Source organism: Girardinichthys multiradiatus, chromosome 9 (genome assembly GCF_021462225.1).
Source record: "Girardinichthys multiradiatus isolate DD_20200921_A chromosome 9, DD_fGirMul_XY1, whole genome shotgun sequence".
Lineage (NCBI taxonomy): Eukaryota > Metazoa > Chordata > Actinopteri > Cyprinodontiformes > Goodeidae > Girardinichthys > Girardinichthys multiradiatus.
Genome location: NC_061802.1, coordinates 11,700,574 through 11,717,939, shown reverse-complemented (window position 1 = coordinate 11,717,939; position 17,366 = coordinate 11,700,574). Strand labels below are relative to the sequence as shown.

The 17,366-nt window shown below is 39.1% G+C and overlaps 2 protein-coding genes across 7 annotated transcripts in view; both read left to right on the top strand.

Moving 5' to 3' along the window:
- Positions 1–9,582, top strand: part of crb1 (crumbs cell polarity complex component 1) — a 32,600-nt gene extending 23,018 nt beyond the window's left edge. For 2 of the 3 annotated variants that reach the window (XM_047373724.1, XM_047373726.1), the window contains 3 exons: positions 2,513–2,557; positions 3,728–3,850; positions 6,853–9,582. In XM_047373724.1, the coding sequence (XP_047229680.1) occupies positions 2,513–2,557; positions 3,728–3,850; positions 6,853–7,099 (415 nt within the window). In that variant the 3' untranslated portion in view covers positions 7,100–9,582. The remainder of the gene's footprint in view (positions 1–2,512; positions 2,558–3,727; positions 3,851–6,852) is intronic. The other variant, XM_047373725.1, reaches the window with a different exon arrangement.
- A 3,690-nt stretch (positions 9,583–13,272) lies between these two features.
- LOC124873232 (protein crumbs homolog 3-like) lies at positions 13,273–17,181 on the top strand. 4 transcript variants are annotated; one of them, XR_007039472.1, is made up of 4 exons: positions 13,273–14,007; positions 14,310–14,356; positions 15,464–15,760; positions 15,840–17,181. XR_007039472.1 is itself a non-coding variant. In XM_047373727.1 (4 exons), the coding sequence occupies exons 1-3, from the start codon at positions 13,929–13,931 to the stop codon at positions 15,701–15,703; spliced, it is 366 nt and encodes a 121-aa protein (XP_047229683.1). In that variant the 5' UTR covers positions 13,279–13,928; the 3' UTR covers positions 15,704–15,728; positions 15,840–17,181. The 4 variants fall into 4 exon arrangements, 1 of the variants encoding a protein (XP_047229683.1); XR_007039474.1 differs by having other exon boundaries at positions 13,278–14,007; positions 14,310–14,384; positions 15,464–15,728; XM_047373727.1 differs by having other exon boundaries at positions 13,279–14,007; positions 15,464–15,728.
- Positions 17,182–17,366: the final 185 nt, after the last annotated feature.

The window sequence follows — 17,366 nt, the reverse complement described above, 5'->3', positions numbered from 1 at the left end:
TTTTAATTAGAAGTTTACATACATTTTCAAATTTTTGGTAGAATTGGCTTTTAAACTGTATGACTTGGGTGAAATACTTTGGGTATTCTTGTACAAGTGTCTCAACAGTTTGCTGGAATTTTGGCCCCTTCCTCCTGACACAACTGGTGTAACTGGGTCAGATTAGGCCGCTCAGCTCTGCACACTAATTTCCAATAGGACTAAGATCAGGGCTTTGTGGTGGCAACTCTAAAACATCAATTCTGTTGACCTTTAACCAATTTGTGACTAAGGGTGCTGTCACACATGAGGTGTTTAGTCTGTTGAAAACAAATTCTGGTTCGTTTCCACCATTGGTGTATTTTATTGGTTTAGATGTGACCACAGCCAAACAACGATACCAAGTAAGTTTTGATGTGGTGGTTTCTGTACTGTTTCAAATGAAGTTTAGATCATTTTGTTTAAGCTGTGAACCTGATCCTACCTCTAACTGATACAGCGACCAGGTATATAATGCAAGCTTGAGCCAAATGTCTTCCTTTATTTAGACATCCATTGCACTGTAGGATGCAGTAGCGAAAATCAAACTAATAAAATAAGGTTTTCTTGTAAATCTTTCTCATAAATCATGAAGCCCTATGTACCTTTCAAGACAACTTCTTAAAATCGATTGGGCATACTTTCAGATAATTCTGACTAACATAGTATCCAGAAACATATTAATAAGAGAGGATTACATTCTGCTTTCTGTATTACATTTTGTACTCCTGGCTCAGACATGTCTGACCAATTAACGGACTGAATGTCCTCACATGGTTTGTAGAGACAGGTTTTGGCAGGCTTGGAGTTTTTTCTGTGTAAAAGAAACTGAACCACCAGAAAAAGTTACAAGTTGACAAACTCATCAACCAATGCAGACCAAAATAAACCAACTATAGATGTGAAAATGCCCTAATGTGTTGGTATGCTTTGGGTCATTGTCCACTGATGTTTCAAGGTGTTACTTCATTATTTCCACATAATGTTTTCTCATGATGCTATCTATTTTCTGAAGTGCACCAGTCCCTCCTGCATCAAAACACCCAGACAACAATGCAGCCACCCTTCTGCTTCACAGTTGGAATGGTGTTCTCAGACTTGCACGCTTCCACCTTTTTCCTCTAAAAGTAATGATCGCCATTATGGCCAAACACTACAACCTTAGGAAATAGATACAGCTTAAACAAGATATTTACATACACTGTATAAAAATACATAACATTTTTCAACTCTGTGAATCAGACTAGAATGTCAGATTAATGAGAGCAAGACTCTTTTAGATAATCTTTTAAGATTCTCTTCATATCTAGAGGTTTACTTACACCTTATTATTATTTGTTAGAACTACCTTTCAAACTGTATGACTTGGTTCAGGTGTTTTTGGAAGTTGGTACAATTCCTCCTGACAGAACTGATGGAGCTGTGTTTGAAGAAGGCCTTCCTCACACAAATGATTTCAACTCTGCTCACACATTTTCTATAGGACTGACATTAGGGTTTTATAATGGCTGCACTTCCATTTTTATTTCATCAGACCAAGGCGTATGGCTCCAAAAATAAAAGGTATTTTTTTTCCTTTAGCCCATGTTGCTGCCAGAACTGTTTCACTGTGGATAATGATAGTCTCTTACCAACTTCAGCAGCATCTTTATAAGATATTTTGCCTATGTTTTGGGATTGATATCAACAGAAAAAAATTAATAGTATGGTTATTATTACTTTTAGTGTACGTAAACCTCTGACTTTGCTTAAAGTAATAAACGTTCTTACGATTGTTATTTGATATTAAACACATACAACATCAAACAACAGGAATTGTTTATTGTTGTATTTAATGTCAGACAGAGAGAAAAAAAGGCTAAGGGTCTTTTTATACAGGGTATGTAAATATGTGGCCTTAAAGAATGGAAAACGAGAAGGATCACACAATAAAAAATGTCCCTTTTAAACTATTTTCAATGCTCCAAAAATGTCTTCAAAAAACCGACTAAAGCCTTACATAGTGAACACAGAATACACAAATAAATGCTCCAAAATCGCACAGCCAAGGGACCGCGCCACAACACAAAAACAAAATGTTGCACTGTAAATGTCGTCATGTCTCTGCCTCTGTTCAGCACTTCAACCACAGTTGCAGTAAGCGTCTCAGAAGCTGCGTTTCTATTCTCGCGTCAGCCAGAAAAGGCCTCAGTCTCTCTGGTTCGGAGCCAGTTTTTCTCCCCTGTCATCTATGGTTTGCCTTTGAGAACCAGCGGGAGAACGCCTCTAAACATTTATCCCATAAACACACAGCCTTCTGCCTTTTTGCTTCTTTTGCACGGATAAAATCTTTGCAAGTGTCTCGCTAAGAAAGCAGCCAGTGAAGCGATCTCCCTTTACTGGGAACATCTTCGCTGCATAGTTTTCATCAAAATGAGTTTCCTTTGTTTGTCTCACTTGTTTGTGCTTCTTTCTTTCTCCTTTCATTTTTTTTCCCCTTTCTGTTGCTCTGCAGTGAACGCGTGGAAGAAACTCCTTGGTACATCATTGCCAGAAAAATGTGAGTTTTATTTTTCTTTATTTATTTCTGCAGCGTTCCCAGGTGTTTGTTTCCTGTTAGATATTTGTCTCTCACATGCCATGCACAGCACATCTTGTTCTTTTGTCAAGTTGTATGCAACAAAATGCCAAGAAAAGCAAATATTAACACTCCCTCTGACGATGTTTGTTGTCAAAATGAGCCAACCGCTCTTTCAAATGAGTGACAGCTGTTGTTCAAAACGTTCCCAACCATCTAAACAGAAGACTCCCCAAACAAAAATGTACCTTTTCAGAGATAAGTGCCTATTTTTAAATCCACTGAGGAGTTGCGTTCATATTGCTAACAGAAGGTTGTAGAGAGATTGTTTGCTTCTTGATTCCTGCACTTTAAATGTGACAATATGCTGGTCAATAATCTTATTATACTGTATTTATTTGCTTATTGGGGAAACAGCAGGAGGCTAAACAAATAATCCTGATTAATGTGACTACAGGTTTAAATACAGCAATCCTGCAAAGTTTTGTAAAAATTTTAATTTGCATGTATCTATTGCATTTTCCAGGTTAGTATTGAAAAAATAAAACTGAGTATATTGAGAATGTTTGATATTTCCACACAATATCAAGTTATCGTCTCTTTAAAAGATAAACGTCTCAACTTCTAAAACCTTACTTTTTTCATGGATTTATATTTAAAAGACAAAAAAATCACAACTTTAACATTTTAGTAGTGAGAAGGCCTACTTGGTTTTTGAGTTTTTTTACTCTTAAACTGCATCTGTGGTTCTTAATTTGTGTGAAATCTGAGATGGTTCAGATGCCAAAAAAGCATTGAAACTGCTATTTTTAAACACGTTTTTGCCTTAAAGAATCCATTGTAATATGAGAATCTTAGCTTTTCCAGAGGGGAAAAAAGTAACGGAAGAGCCCTTCACCACATTCCCGGTTCATACCACCTACGGCTTTACGTTGTGTCATGATTTCTGAAACATGCAAATAATAAGACCTGACTACTATGCAAACCTCTTCAAGGTATATGTTTTGCACCCAAATATGCAGACTATTATTAAACGTTGTTGAAAAATTGAAGAAATGAAATGTATGGAAGTTTGAAATATAAAATGTGCTGGAACCCTGTAAATAAAGGACCAACAGCACATGTGTTTGACCACTGGTTGTACTCTCTTAGCAGGCCCAAGCTGCCTGTTTCTGTGTGTGGCGATGAGACAAGAAATTACACTTGCTTTAATGGAGGGAACTGCACTGACCAGGAGCTCTCCTGCGACTGTCCTCCAGGATTCATAGGACACAGGTAGGATAGAATTGGTCCTTTTATGCATCTATTGAGTTCCGCTTATCTAAGATCAGGTCAATGAGGTAAGAGGTCCAGCAGAGTAAGCCATACATCAATCTTCCCAAAAAAGGTAATATTGTTCCTCCAGGAGTTCTGGGTTTGCCCTGGGGTCTTCTCTCAGTGGGACATTGCCAGAACTTGCTTGAAAAGGTGAGGCATCCTTTCTATGCGAAGAAACAGTGCCCTGTGCCCTCTGGACAACATCAGAGGAAAGAATATCCAGTAAAAAGTAATAATTACTGAAACAGTTCCACTTTAGAGATGTGCCACAGGGTAAAATGTATGTGTAGAGAGCATATTGTTTCCAGTTTTCTTTTTTTTTAATTCAGACTTTTTCTTACACTTGAGAATACACAAAAAATTATTTAGGATTCTCCCAAACAAAGGGGAAATGAAGAAAATGCAGCAGAATAAAGAAAATCTATTGAAGAATTGTAATGAAATGACAAATGAGCAAAATATTTAAGTATAATACAATACGATCAAATTATGCAACTATTAGAAATAAATGAAGTTTTAAATTTAAATCAATCTTCAAAACAATCAACAGATGAAAAAAATATAAGCTTAATTTCAAAGATATTACAATAAGGCTAATTTTGTAGGAAACAGCAAACCAAAAGGATGTTGTATTAAAGAGAGAAAAGCTTTCACTGCATCACAATATCAGTTTTATAAATAACATTGTTTATAAATGTGCAAAATGAGAAACAGCATCGAGGACACAAACATGAATAAAATCTTATCAATACAGAAGAGTCCCTGGGGTGCAGCAGCTATGAAAAAATAAACTCAACAAAAACAAACTTTTTTAATTAAAAACAAAACAGACCCTAAGTTGGAGCCCTGTGGGACACCTTTAGCAATTTGCTGTGAGAAATGGTGTCACATCTTTTGTTATGTTGTGTTTTAAATGACAAGTAAACCTTGGTCACTTTTTTTGAAGGCCTTGGTGAATACAGTTTTTTTTTGTTCACCTGCTCTCATTACAGAGATTGCTGCCTGACCCATTTTTACATGTTATACAGATATGTATACTTGTGACAGGCAAAAACTTACATATTTATCACAGTTAAAAATTGGAGAAAAATGTTTATTACACTCTCCCAAGTAAATAGTAAATTATAAATCAGTAAGAAATGAAACAGTCGAGCACAGTAAAAACATACAGGATATACAAGCTTCGACTTTATATCTTGGAGTATATAGCCATGGAATAAATGAGTTCCATAAATACCTCTCCATACTTTAGGACAGAAACAGTTGTTTGAAATACATGTCATGTGGTTTTCCTTGATTGAAGTTAATTGCATAATGAATGAATCGACTCACATGTAGCTAATATCTGCTGTCTTGAAAATGTACCAGGCCCAACACATTATCTCTCTCTCTCTCTCTCTCTACATTTACAGTACAAACCAAACGTTTGGACACACCTTCTCATTCAAAGAGTTTTCTTTATTTTCATGACTATGAATATTGTAGCTTCACACTGAAGGCATCAAAACTATGAATTAACACATGTGGAATTATATACTGAACAAAAAAGTGTGAAACAACTGAAAATGTGTCTTATATTCTAGGTTCTTCAAAGTAGCCACCTTTTGCTTTGATTACTGCTCCGCACACTCTTGGCATTCTGTTGATAAGCTTCAAGAGGTAGTCACCTGAAATGGTTTTCCAACAGTCTTGAAGGAGTTCCCAGAGATGCTTAGCACTTGTTGGCCCTTTTGCCTTCACTCTGCGGTCCAGCTCACCCCAAACCATCTCGATTGGGTTGAGGTCCGGTGATTGTGGAGGCCAGGTCATCTGGCGCAGCAACCCATCACTCTCCTTCTTGGTCAAATAGCCCTTACACAGCCTGGAGGTGTGTTTGGGGTCATTGTCCTGTTGAAAAATAAATGATGGTCCAACTAAACACAAACTGGATGGAATAACATGCCGCTGCAAGATGCTGTGGTAGCCATGCTGGTTCAGTATACCTTCAATTTTGAATAAATCCCCAACAGTGTCACCAGCAAAGCACCCCCACACCATCACACCTCCTCCTCCATGCTTCACGGTGGGAACCAGGCATGTACAGTCCGTCCGTTCCCCTCTTCTGCGCCGCACAAAGACACGGTGGTTGGAACCAAAGATCTCAAACTTGGACTCATCAGACCAAAGCAAAGATTTCCACTGGTCTAATGTCCATTCCTTGTGTTCTTTAGCCCAAACAAGTCTCTTCTGCTTGTTGCCTGTCCTCAGCAGTGGTTTCCTAGCAGCTATTTTACCATGAAGGCCTGATTCACACAGTCTCCTCTTAACAGTTGTTCTAGAGATGTGTCTGCTGCTAGAACTCTGTGTGGCATTGACCTGTTCTCTAATCCGAGCTGCTGTTAACCTGCGATTTCTGAGGCTGGTGACTCGGATGAACTTATCGTCCGCAGCAGAGGTGACTCTTGGTCTTCCTTTCCTGGGGCGGTCCTCATGTGAGCCAGTTTCTTTGTAGATGGTTGATGGTTTTTGCGACTGCACTTGGGGACACTTTCAATGTTTTCCCAATTGTTCGACTGACTGACCTTCATTTCTTAAAGTAATGATGGCCACTCATTTTTCTTTACTTAGCTGCTTTTTTCTTGCCATAATACAAATTCTAACAGTCTATTCAGTAGGACTATCAGCTGTGTACCGTATCCACCTTCTGCACAACACAAATGATGGTCCCATCCCCATTTATAAGGCTTGAAATCCCACTTATTAAACCTGACAGGGCACACCTGTGAAGTGAAAACCATTTCAGGTGACTACCTCTTGAAGCTCATCAACAGAATGCCAAGAGTGTGCGGAGCAGTAACCAAAGCAAAAGGTGGCTATATATATATAGCCACCTTTATATATATATATATATATATATATATATATATATATATATATATATATATACACACACGTTTATGTATTGTGTTGTTTGGCTGCAGGTGCGAACAAGAAGTGGATGAGTGCAGATCCCACCCGTGTATGAATGGAGGCTACTGTCGAAACCTGATCAACAGGTTCGTCTGCGTGTGCGAGATGAGCTTCGCCGGAGACACGTGCCAGACCGACGTAAGCGACATTTACTTCTACGTGGCGGTGCTGCTGTGGCAGAACCTCTTCCAGCTGCTGTCCTACCTCATCTTCAGGCTGGACGATGGGCCGGAGGTGGACTGGGGAGCGAATGACTGAATGTATGTGGGTGTGGATCTGCTGTGAATATCAACAGGACTATTTAGGAAAATGTCTGCATTTGAGTAATTGTTGGGTTGTAAGTGATAAGAATGGACATTCATTTTGGAGAAAAGCGGTACTCAGACGGAGAAAAAATTAGGGAATTCTGTAGTTTGATTTCTAGGACTATAGAGCAATTCCGTGCCTTTCAAAAAAGCAGCACTTTAGATATAGTAGGTATTTATAAAATTTATTGTGTTTGTCCATGAAAGAACGAGCACATATGTGCTGATATACAAACACTGCTCTGCTTCTTTCTTTTAAATGTTAGTATCTGAGTCACAAAGCAAATGGCACTAATGATACCCAGGCGCAAATGTGCTCATGAGCTTTTTGCACTGTTTCCGGGTCAGGATACCGTCGCTATTGCTCTCCAAAAGACTGGGGATGTTTTTACTGTGCTCAATTTTATTTTGCATAATGAGGTCATGTCTTATTTACAGATGTTTGTAACTGACATCTATTATTATTCAACTGTGGATGTAATGCATTATTAATTGGAATAATCCATAAACATCAAATTTCTCTGTTAAATATAGAATTGCCACAACAGAAAGACAGGCATGTCTTTGGCAATTAAGGCAACTGCTTGTAAAGTACATGTTGCAAACAGCACTGGTCTTAGAATAATGCTAGCCTTTGCCCTGGGTACAGTTTGCATAAATACTGCGAGACAAACAGAACGCAAAAGACACAAATTGATACAACAGAAACAAGAAATAAATGCTAAATTCTAGGTCGCTATTCTGGGGACTATTATAGGAAATAGACTTTAAATTTAAACCTATGTTGTAATAATTTTCTTACAAACTATCTAATATACTATAAAAAATATATTGTGGTACAACCTGTTCAAGCCTAATGTACATACAGTAAATGTGGGCCAATGCATGCATAACACCTTTTTATATGTGGGAACACTGCAGGCCAGATGCTTTTTGCTGCGCAGTGCAGTTTGAGGTGCAAATCTTCCTTTGCAAGAGCTTTGTAATTTTATGCATGGTAATGCAACAGGAGTAAATCTGAGTAAAGGGTTTCATCATATGTTTGCAAATTTGGTACAGTTTAATTTAAAAATTTTTAACTTTGGTGTGGACAGGTAAACACAGGTTTCCAAAAGTAACACCATGCTAAACTACTTGCTTCCTGCAGGGCTTCAGAACTGTCACTAGCTTTTTCCTTTTGTAGTCTGGGCATCATCATGAGACGTGCTTTTTAAAGATACTATCCAGTGGTGAATTTTATTTTCACTAACAAATGCACAGTTATAACGAAAACATGGCTGGGTTATGAAGTACGGTTTCCTACCACAGGATTTCACTAAAGTGTTTTTTTAAAAGTGCACAGAAGGAAATGAAAAACAGCTAATTTAGCTTTGTGAGTATTTGGGTCGATGACATCACAAGAGGCACAAGAATCCAGCTGATCTGTAGGAATTAATTACTGTTGAAAGTGGAATTTAATTAAAATGTGATTAAAAATTAAATGAAACAAAAACAATAAGACTATCACAAATGGACTTACTGAACAGAATTTTATCAGCGGCCCAATGTGACCAGAGGCTTTTTTTTTTTTGGTGGCTAGATTTTGTCTTAAGATTTTACAAATAAACAGAAAAACTGACCATTAGATGTTATTGTGTAGGCGTCAAACTGTATCTAAGATGAGTTTGATTGATTTTACAGGGTAGTCGAGCATCTACCTTTAGTAGGATGGGAGCCAAGAGAAACAGGAGCTAAAGCAGATTTTTTTAGACTGATAGCAACATATTTGAGCACTTTAAATTAGAAATCGTGAATATGTTAATGATAACTTTAAACGTTCTAAAAATACATTTTTTGTCTGTCCAATAACATAAAACTCTTAGTTACTATGTTGTAAAGGGAAAAATGCTCTGCTTTCAGAAAAGACATTTTTGTTGAGCTGAGGAACAATATAAAATCCCAGTTATTTTTATGTTTGCCACTATCTGATAACCTGTCAGTCTCGTCTGAACTTTTGGGTTTGGAAGCCGTGTACGGATAAGTTTGTGAACTCTGAAAAACAGAGCTATAGCTACAAAAGCTCCTGGAGGGCCCCGGATGTCTCACTTGTTCTTGATGTGCGTTCAGGGCGGCTCGTGACTGACTGCTGAGCGTTGTTTTGCACCAAAGAAGAAGTTTTCTGCATTTCTGCTTTTTGTCTGAGCCAAAGAAATGTTAAGCCCTAAACTCTCAGCGGTTCTGTTTCAGCTGTACATTTAAATGTGTTACTGCTGTGGTCAGCGCTGAAACAAACACGTATGTTTTTCATGGTAGGCTTCATGTACGGTTGTTTGAATTTTAGAACATCAGGCTGAACGATCAAGTGTATGAGTGTAATGTCATGTTTGTCAATCATATTCTGTCTGTGTGTCTTGTCTTTATCTATCCTGTTGTTTAATAAAACCAAATCAAGAATAATTTGTTTTTCGTCCTTTTTTAATGTCTCTCCACTCATTTTCTCTCTGCAATCAACTGTTTTATCATTTGTGTCTCTACATTTTCAAAACAATCTGCAATAAACACCAAAATCTGTTCATTGATTTTCTTCCTGTGAGAGAATGTGTATGTGTGTGTTTGCTGTTCTCAGGTGGACGCCATGACATCAAACATAGACAGTTAATCCGTTTTAACGAGATGTCGATCCCAGAATAGCCTGGGTTTAGATGCACACTGTCGTCACGCACAACACACAGTTAGGAAAGCGTTCATCTCTGACGTGTATTTGACCTGAGGACTAAAGCGCTCTGAAAAGGCTTTAAATGAAGCCTAATTTCTAAATGTCAGGCTAAACAAATGAATTGTTTTTCTGTTTAAAAGAAACCTAGACTTGATAGAGTACCTGCTCTTCAGAACTTAGTAAAATGTGACATTTTTATGTAAAAGATCAATACAAGATACCACGTGGTTTTCAACATTCAAAACCCTGAAAAATAAAACTCTGACTTGCACATGTCTTTACCTAAAACAACGGCATGCATTAAAGAGACTTAATTAGTAAATAAGTAATTCATGTTCAGTAAATTCAGCTGTTCTGTGCAGGCCCCAGAGGGGTGTGAGCAGACAGCATCACGAAGACCAAGGGACCATAAGGGATAAAGTATTGAAGAAGTTAAGGCAGGGTTGAAGAATAAAACAATATCCCAAGTTTGGAACATCTTACAGATCAATGTTCAATGCAACTTCTGAAAATTAAACCTATGGGACAACTTTAAACGTGCCAACATGACCGTTGGAAAGCATTAATCTCTGGATGACATGCAGAGATCCACAGCTTAGGTGGGGAAATCTGTTCATAGGACAGCTCTTACCTTCCACTCTACAAATCTGTCCTACAGAGGAGTGGCAAGAAAAAAGGGTTTTTTTATATTATAAGCCATAAAACGTTCTGTTTGCAGTTAACACAACCCATGTAGGCAACGCTAACAACATCAGAAAGAAGGTGTTGTGATCATATGAGTCCAAAACTGTACTTTTGGACCCACAGGGGTTGGACAATGAAACTGAAACACCTGTCATTTTAGTGTGGGAGGTTTCATGGCTAAATTGGACCAGCCTGGTAGCCAGTCTTCATTGATTGCACATTGCACCAGTAAGAGCAGAGTGTGAAGGTTCAATTAGCAGGGTAAGAGCACAGTTTTACTCAAAATATTGAAATGCACACAACATTATGGGTGACATACCAGAGTTCAAAAGAGGACAAATTGTTGGTGCACGTCTTGCTGGCGCATCTGTGACCAAGACAGCAAGTCTTTGCGATGTATCAAGAGCCACGGTATCCAGGGTAATGTCAGCATACCACCAAGAAGGACAAACCACATCCAACAGGATTAACTGTGGACGCAAGAGGAAGCAGTCTGAAAGGGATGTTCGGGTGCTAACCCGGATTGTATCCAAAAAACATAAAACCACGGCTGCCCAAATCACGGCAGAATTAAATGTGCACCTCAACTCTCCTGTTTCCACCAGAACTGTCCGTCTGGAGCTCCACAGGGTCAATATACACGGCCGGGCTGCTATAGCCAAACCTTTGGTCACTCATGCCAATGCCAAACGTTGGTTTCAATGGTGCAAGGAGCACAAATCTTGGGCTGTGGACAATGTGAAACATGTATTGTTCTCTGATGAGTCCACCTTTACTGTTTTCCCCACATCCGGGAGAGTTACGGTGTGGAGAAGCCCCAAAGAAGCGTACCACCCAGACTGTTGCATGCCCAGAGTGAAGCATGGGGGTGGATCAGTGATGGTTTGGGCTGCCATATCATGGCATTCCCTTGACCCAATACTTGTGCTAGATGGGCGGGTCACTGCCAAGGACTACCGAACCATTCTTGAGGACCATGTGCATCCAGTGGTTCAAACATTGTATCCTGAAGGTGGTGCCGTGTATCAGGATGACAATGCACCAATACACACAGCAAGACTGGTGAAAGATTGGTTTGATGAACATGAAAGTGAAGTTGAACATCTCCCATGGCCTGCACAGTCACCAGATCTAAATATTATTGAGCCACTTTGGGGTGTTTTGGAGGAGCGAGTCAGGAAACGTTTTCCTCCACCAGTATCACGTAGTGACCTGGTCACTATCCTGCAAGAAGAATAGCTTAAAATCCCTCTGACCACTGTGCAGGACTTGTATATGTCATTCCCAAGACGAATTGACGCTGTATTGGCCGCAAAAGGAGGCCCTACACCATACTAATAAATTATTGTGGTCTAAAACCAGGTGTTTCAGTTTCATTGTCCAACCCCTGTATGTGCAAATGTGGAAACTAACACTGCACATAGGTCAAAACTCACCATCTTTATGGTGAAACATGGTGGTAGCAGCATCATGCTGTAGGGGTGCTTTTCTTTAGCATGAACAGGGAAGCCTGTTAGATTTGATGCGAAGATGGATGGAGCTAAATACAAAGCAATTGTGGAAAAAACCCTGTTAGTTGGTGCTAAGAGGATCAGACTGGGGCTGAGGTTTACCTTCCAGCAGGACGACGAGCCTAAACATGCAGCCAATGGAATGGCGTAGATGAAAGCGTAATTATGAATTAGATTGGCCTAGTTAAAGTCCAAACCTAAAACCAACTGACAATCTGTGACAAGTGATTAAAACTGATCTTCAGACATGTTCTCCATTCAGTCTGAAAGAGCTTGAGACATTTCACAAAAAAGAATGGACAAACATTTCAGTATAGATGCACAAAGCTGGAGGAGATGTATTGAAATATTAACATTTCTACTTTTCTTTGGTCAATAGGTTCCGTTTAAATTTATCCCATACAGGGATGATCAATATTAACTTTCACTTTTCAACCACAATTCCACCTTGTTTAGATGAAAGAGGCCTATTTTTGTGCTCCCAGATATTAAACAGTATTCAGATTTTTATTTCCGAGTCATGTGACCCTCTCTGTCTGCTGTACACTTCAAAACAAACAATTCAAAACAAAATGCTATGGTTATGAATCTGTAACCTTTTTTTCTGCACATAATTAATGGGAAACGCATTGAAATGTGTTTCGAGTCCAAAGATTGAGTCACATCACAAGAGAGAGGAAACATGGCAGCAGAACAAAACAAATGTAGAGCATGTAATATAGAGCAAATAAAAGTTTTTAGGCCAACACGAGACGTTGATTTCAGTGAATGCAAACTTTTAAATGTCTCAGATTGGACGGAAATAAGATTAGGCCTTTTCTGGTCAACACAATTTCTGGTTTTCTTTGAGGTCTGACCAGCGGACTCAAGTTTTTCCCGTTAGGACAAAAGGTGTAGTTTTGAATCCAATTTAAGATGAAGAAATTAAAACATTATCTACATTTATGCATTACAGCATATGTCCCTAATCAGACTTTTAAAAACTCATATAATGTGCATTTAAGGTCATGTGGTTGGTTGATGTGTTTATAGACTGAAAACTGTGAGAGTTCTTAGTTTTCATCCATTTAATAAACAGAGAAAAGGGTTTTTAAGTATTTAAAATGCCATTTACCGATCAGAAGTCTATAAAGTCCAAACTCTGAGCGACTGATTAGTCCATCTCTTTAAAAGAATCTGATCAGGACATCCCTAAATTTGTAATAGTGCAATTGAAAGGTAGGAACTAAAACTGTATAAAAACATTCATTAATTTGATAATCACTTCATCTCAGATCAATTGAAAGACTGAGAGGAAATGCTTCTTCAGCAAATTTCCCACATTTGCAAAATCTTTACAGACATTTTGAGTATAAAGTGCATCCTGTCTTCTACAGCATTTTTTAAAGTCTAGGGACATGTGTGTATTGGTGTGTATGTGTATGTGTGTCCTTTGCAGGTAAAGGTAGCCCTGATGGTGGGGAAACAGAGTGGGGAGGAAATGGGGGAAGTGGTTTTTCCACTGTCGGCACTGATGTGGCCATCCTTTGAGAGCAGAAGAAGCGGAGAGGAAGAAATGTGCTTTGCCAGCAAAAGAAAAAGGAAAAGGCAGCATCTGGCGCTGAAGTGCAGTTTCAGCAGGGAGCTGGTGGCATTCACAGAAGTTCAGACCGCTTCACAGAAACGTATGAGGGCAGCTTATCTGGCAGGCGCACGCACACACACACACACACACACACACACACACACACACACACGGAGCAGGTTGATAGTGCTGACAGCAGGGGAGCATCGCTGGCGTCTCTGCTGTGTGTGGAGCAGCTCTGCCGAGGCTTCAGGGTGGCCTCGCTGTGCACCTCAGAGACTGGTTAGTTAGACATCTCTGTGTCTGCGTGTGTGGCATTCGGTGACTGATGGCAGGTCCTGGCTGCAGGCTGCTCCGGCTCGCTTGTGTCACACTTGCTCTGACAGCCAACTGTGCTGCAGTGACAGGTAAGCACTTTCCAAGAGTCAACAAAGAACTTTGTAGCTGGGGGAAAGAAACTATCATGTCTACAGCGTCAACCATGAGCGCCAGGGTTATTTTTTGCCTCGGGATACGGGTGGTTGTATTTTAAATTAGAATTACTGTATGTTTCCATGTTGATTGCTCAGTGTAAAGTTTGCTGACTTCTGAGATTATTTTTGTGTAACCTGCCAAGTTCAGCAAGCAGGTTTTAGTTGTGAAGATGCTGTCAGTGAGGAATTGAAGTGTTGTGGAGACTTACAGCTGTTACGCTGTTGTAACCTTGTAGCAGCCGCTCAGAGAGTCACAGCTGTTACAGCAACTACAGCCACTGATGTAAGTGCTACCCTGTTTGCTACTGCTGGTAAATGAAAGTTCATATTTAATCTTCTGCTGCATTTGGAGGGCTTGATTTCCTTTATTCACATTGATTTATTTCAGAACCTGTGTTTTTCTCTGCAGAACCTTATCCTTTCAAGGTGGTGGTTTGTTGTGGGCAAAGAAGTTTGCAAAGCTTTAAATGGCATATATCATCTCTTTTTTTTTTTTTACTTTTTAGTTGTGTTCAAGCTTGTAGCTCACAATAGTTATTTTCATTTTCAAGTCTGACATAGAGAAGCCAGAGAGTTACATGTTCATTGGAGTGATAGCAAGTTTAGCTCAATGTTCGGTTCATACAGTGAAGATTTATGAGGTGATTCATCCAATAAGGACTACAAAGTTTAGAGAAATGTTGTTGGAGCAGTAGCTTGGGGACTTAACAGACTGGAACCCTACCCGGTGATTTAAAAGCGCTCTGTGATGAGCCCATTCAGCCTGTACCACAGTAGAGAATGACCGCTGGTGACAGAAACTGCAATTTTTGCTCCAGTTCTGACCAGCACTGACATCCCCACCACTGCCAGCACTACGTTCTCTCCAAACAACTGTCCCTAGCATACTTTATAATAGGAAGCCGTGCTCAGCATCCCAGAGAAATTTACTATAGGGATGTTATTTAAAAATGTATTTTTGTTCAAGTGAACAGTCCATTCTGGGATTATTGGGATACAGACACTTTGTCATCATACAATGCTTGCTTTTTTAGTTGATTTAGTGGGGTGGCTCAAAAGGCTTTTTTTGTTTCAGAAAAGTGAGTTTTAAAATTACATATCTAGTTTAAAAATCAATTGAAGGCCAACTGTGATTTATTTGTTTCATAAATTCAAGTTTTTTAATTTTCTGGCTCTACAATATGATGATATATGCCCTTTAAGTATAAATGGCAGCAGATTTCAGTCAAATCAGACCCTGCTTTTATTCCTGCTTTAAAGGACTTGAGTGTATGTTTCTATGAGCTATTTTGGGGACAATGGATTGTGGTGCCAGTTCTGATGGGATGGGATCATCAGGCAGCATCTTGGCTGTATGTGCGTGTGTCTGTGTGTTTGTGATCCCTCACAGACGGAACGTGCTCCACACAGCTCGCGGGTGGCTGCCGTGCTGGCACCATGTATGGTCGCCTTGGCGATAGTGGTGATGCTGGGGTTGGCGCTTGCTGCAGCCAAACTGCGTGAGAGGCGGCAGACGGAGGGAGGTTTCAGCCCGCGGCAGCTCGAGGCTCCTGGTGGTCGCAACCCACCTGCTGAGCTGGGAAACATATCCATCAGCACGCTGGCAGCACGCGTGGAGAGCCTGGTGTAGTGTGAAGGAGTCAGGGGAGGAAAAAGTGTGTGAGGAAAAATGGGTGTGGAAAAAAAAGTGTGTATGAGAGCATCCAGAAAATAATCACTTATTTAAAAGTAAATCACCTGTGACTCCTGTGATTCTGTCCCTCCAGCTGACCTCTGAAGGTTTGACCTCCAACCTCTTGCTGTCCATCAGTTTGGCGTCCATCATCCTGCTGCTGGTGCTGATCTTGACCTCTGTTGGCTTAGTGGTGGCACTAAATCGGCGCGCCACACACGGCGCGTACAGTCCCAGCCGGCAGGAGAAGGACGGATCCCGGGTGGAGATGTGGAGCATCACACAGCCGCCGCCGATGGAGAGACTCATATGAGATGCAGGTGTTTTGTTTTTTTTGGAGGATGTTAATCTGCTGACTGTTGGTAATCAGAGAAATTAAACCATGAGATTAATCTAATAGCAGCAGATGGATCAGACCCTGCTGGCTGCATGGAAATGTTTTACACTGCTGCTTTCTTTCATGCAATCCCTTTTATCCAACTTCCTGTGTGTGCTGTAGGAAAAATCACAACTTCACAGTTTCTGAAAATCTGCAAGACAGCTTTAAGTACACAAACTTTTGAAACTAGAAAAAAACAGAAAATGTATATTTAAGTTGATGATATTCCTCCTATTTGTGTGTTTTTAAGAATTTTAAGTATTCATGATTTTGTTACAACCACAAACTTCAATGTATTTTATTGGTATTTAATGCAATAAATTGGTTACACTTGTTTTTTGAGAGGTATCAGGGGCTGAATACATATGCACATCACAATCAGTACATTTTGTAGACGTACCAGAAATAGTCATTTATCTCGTTAATGATGTTAGACTGCTTTTATTTTGAACACAGCTGTATGTGATTTAGATGCAAGCCACAATTTTTTGTATTTCATTTGTAATAAACATTTATCCTTTTTTTCCCATTCCACATCTATGCGTCTTTGTATAGGTCTATACCACTAAAATACTAAAATACACTGAAGTCTGTGGTAATGTGGGTACATGTGAGAAGTATGGGAGTACTGATTCAACTGATTGTGTGGTACTTGATAATTGATTATTGTTGGTGAAGGTTTTATTTTTTTCATTATGGCTTCTTTCACAGAAAAAGTTCCATGAATTTATTAAAACGGTAATTACATGAAAAAAGCCTGATGTGTTTTAAACAGGCCAGTGTATATGGGCTTGTAATTATTTTATTTTTAAAAGAAGTAAATGACATTTTGCTTAACTTTTTATTTCTTTAAATGTAATTTGCTGATTAATACAAATTTTTATTGGTTTAATGTCTGAAAAGTCATGTATAAATCCATTAAGATATTAAAATGTTCTGATACATATTGAAGGCCAAATGTGCCGTAGACCATGCATAAATAAGGTAAATAATTGTTTATATATGTAATCATTTAAAAAAGGCCTTGAATTAAACAATTAAACAAAACTATAGCAATTTCAATGTATCAAAAATGTATTTGATATTTATAAAATGACTCATTTTTATAATCAAATTGTTAAATGTAAAAAGATAATGAAATTTGTATGCATAATATTTTAAAAGCTTACAAATTTGTTTAAGTATTTTTATTATTATCTCATAGTCCAGTGTCGCAGTATATTTTGTTTTACTGGTCAGCTT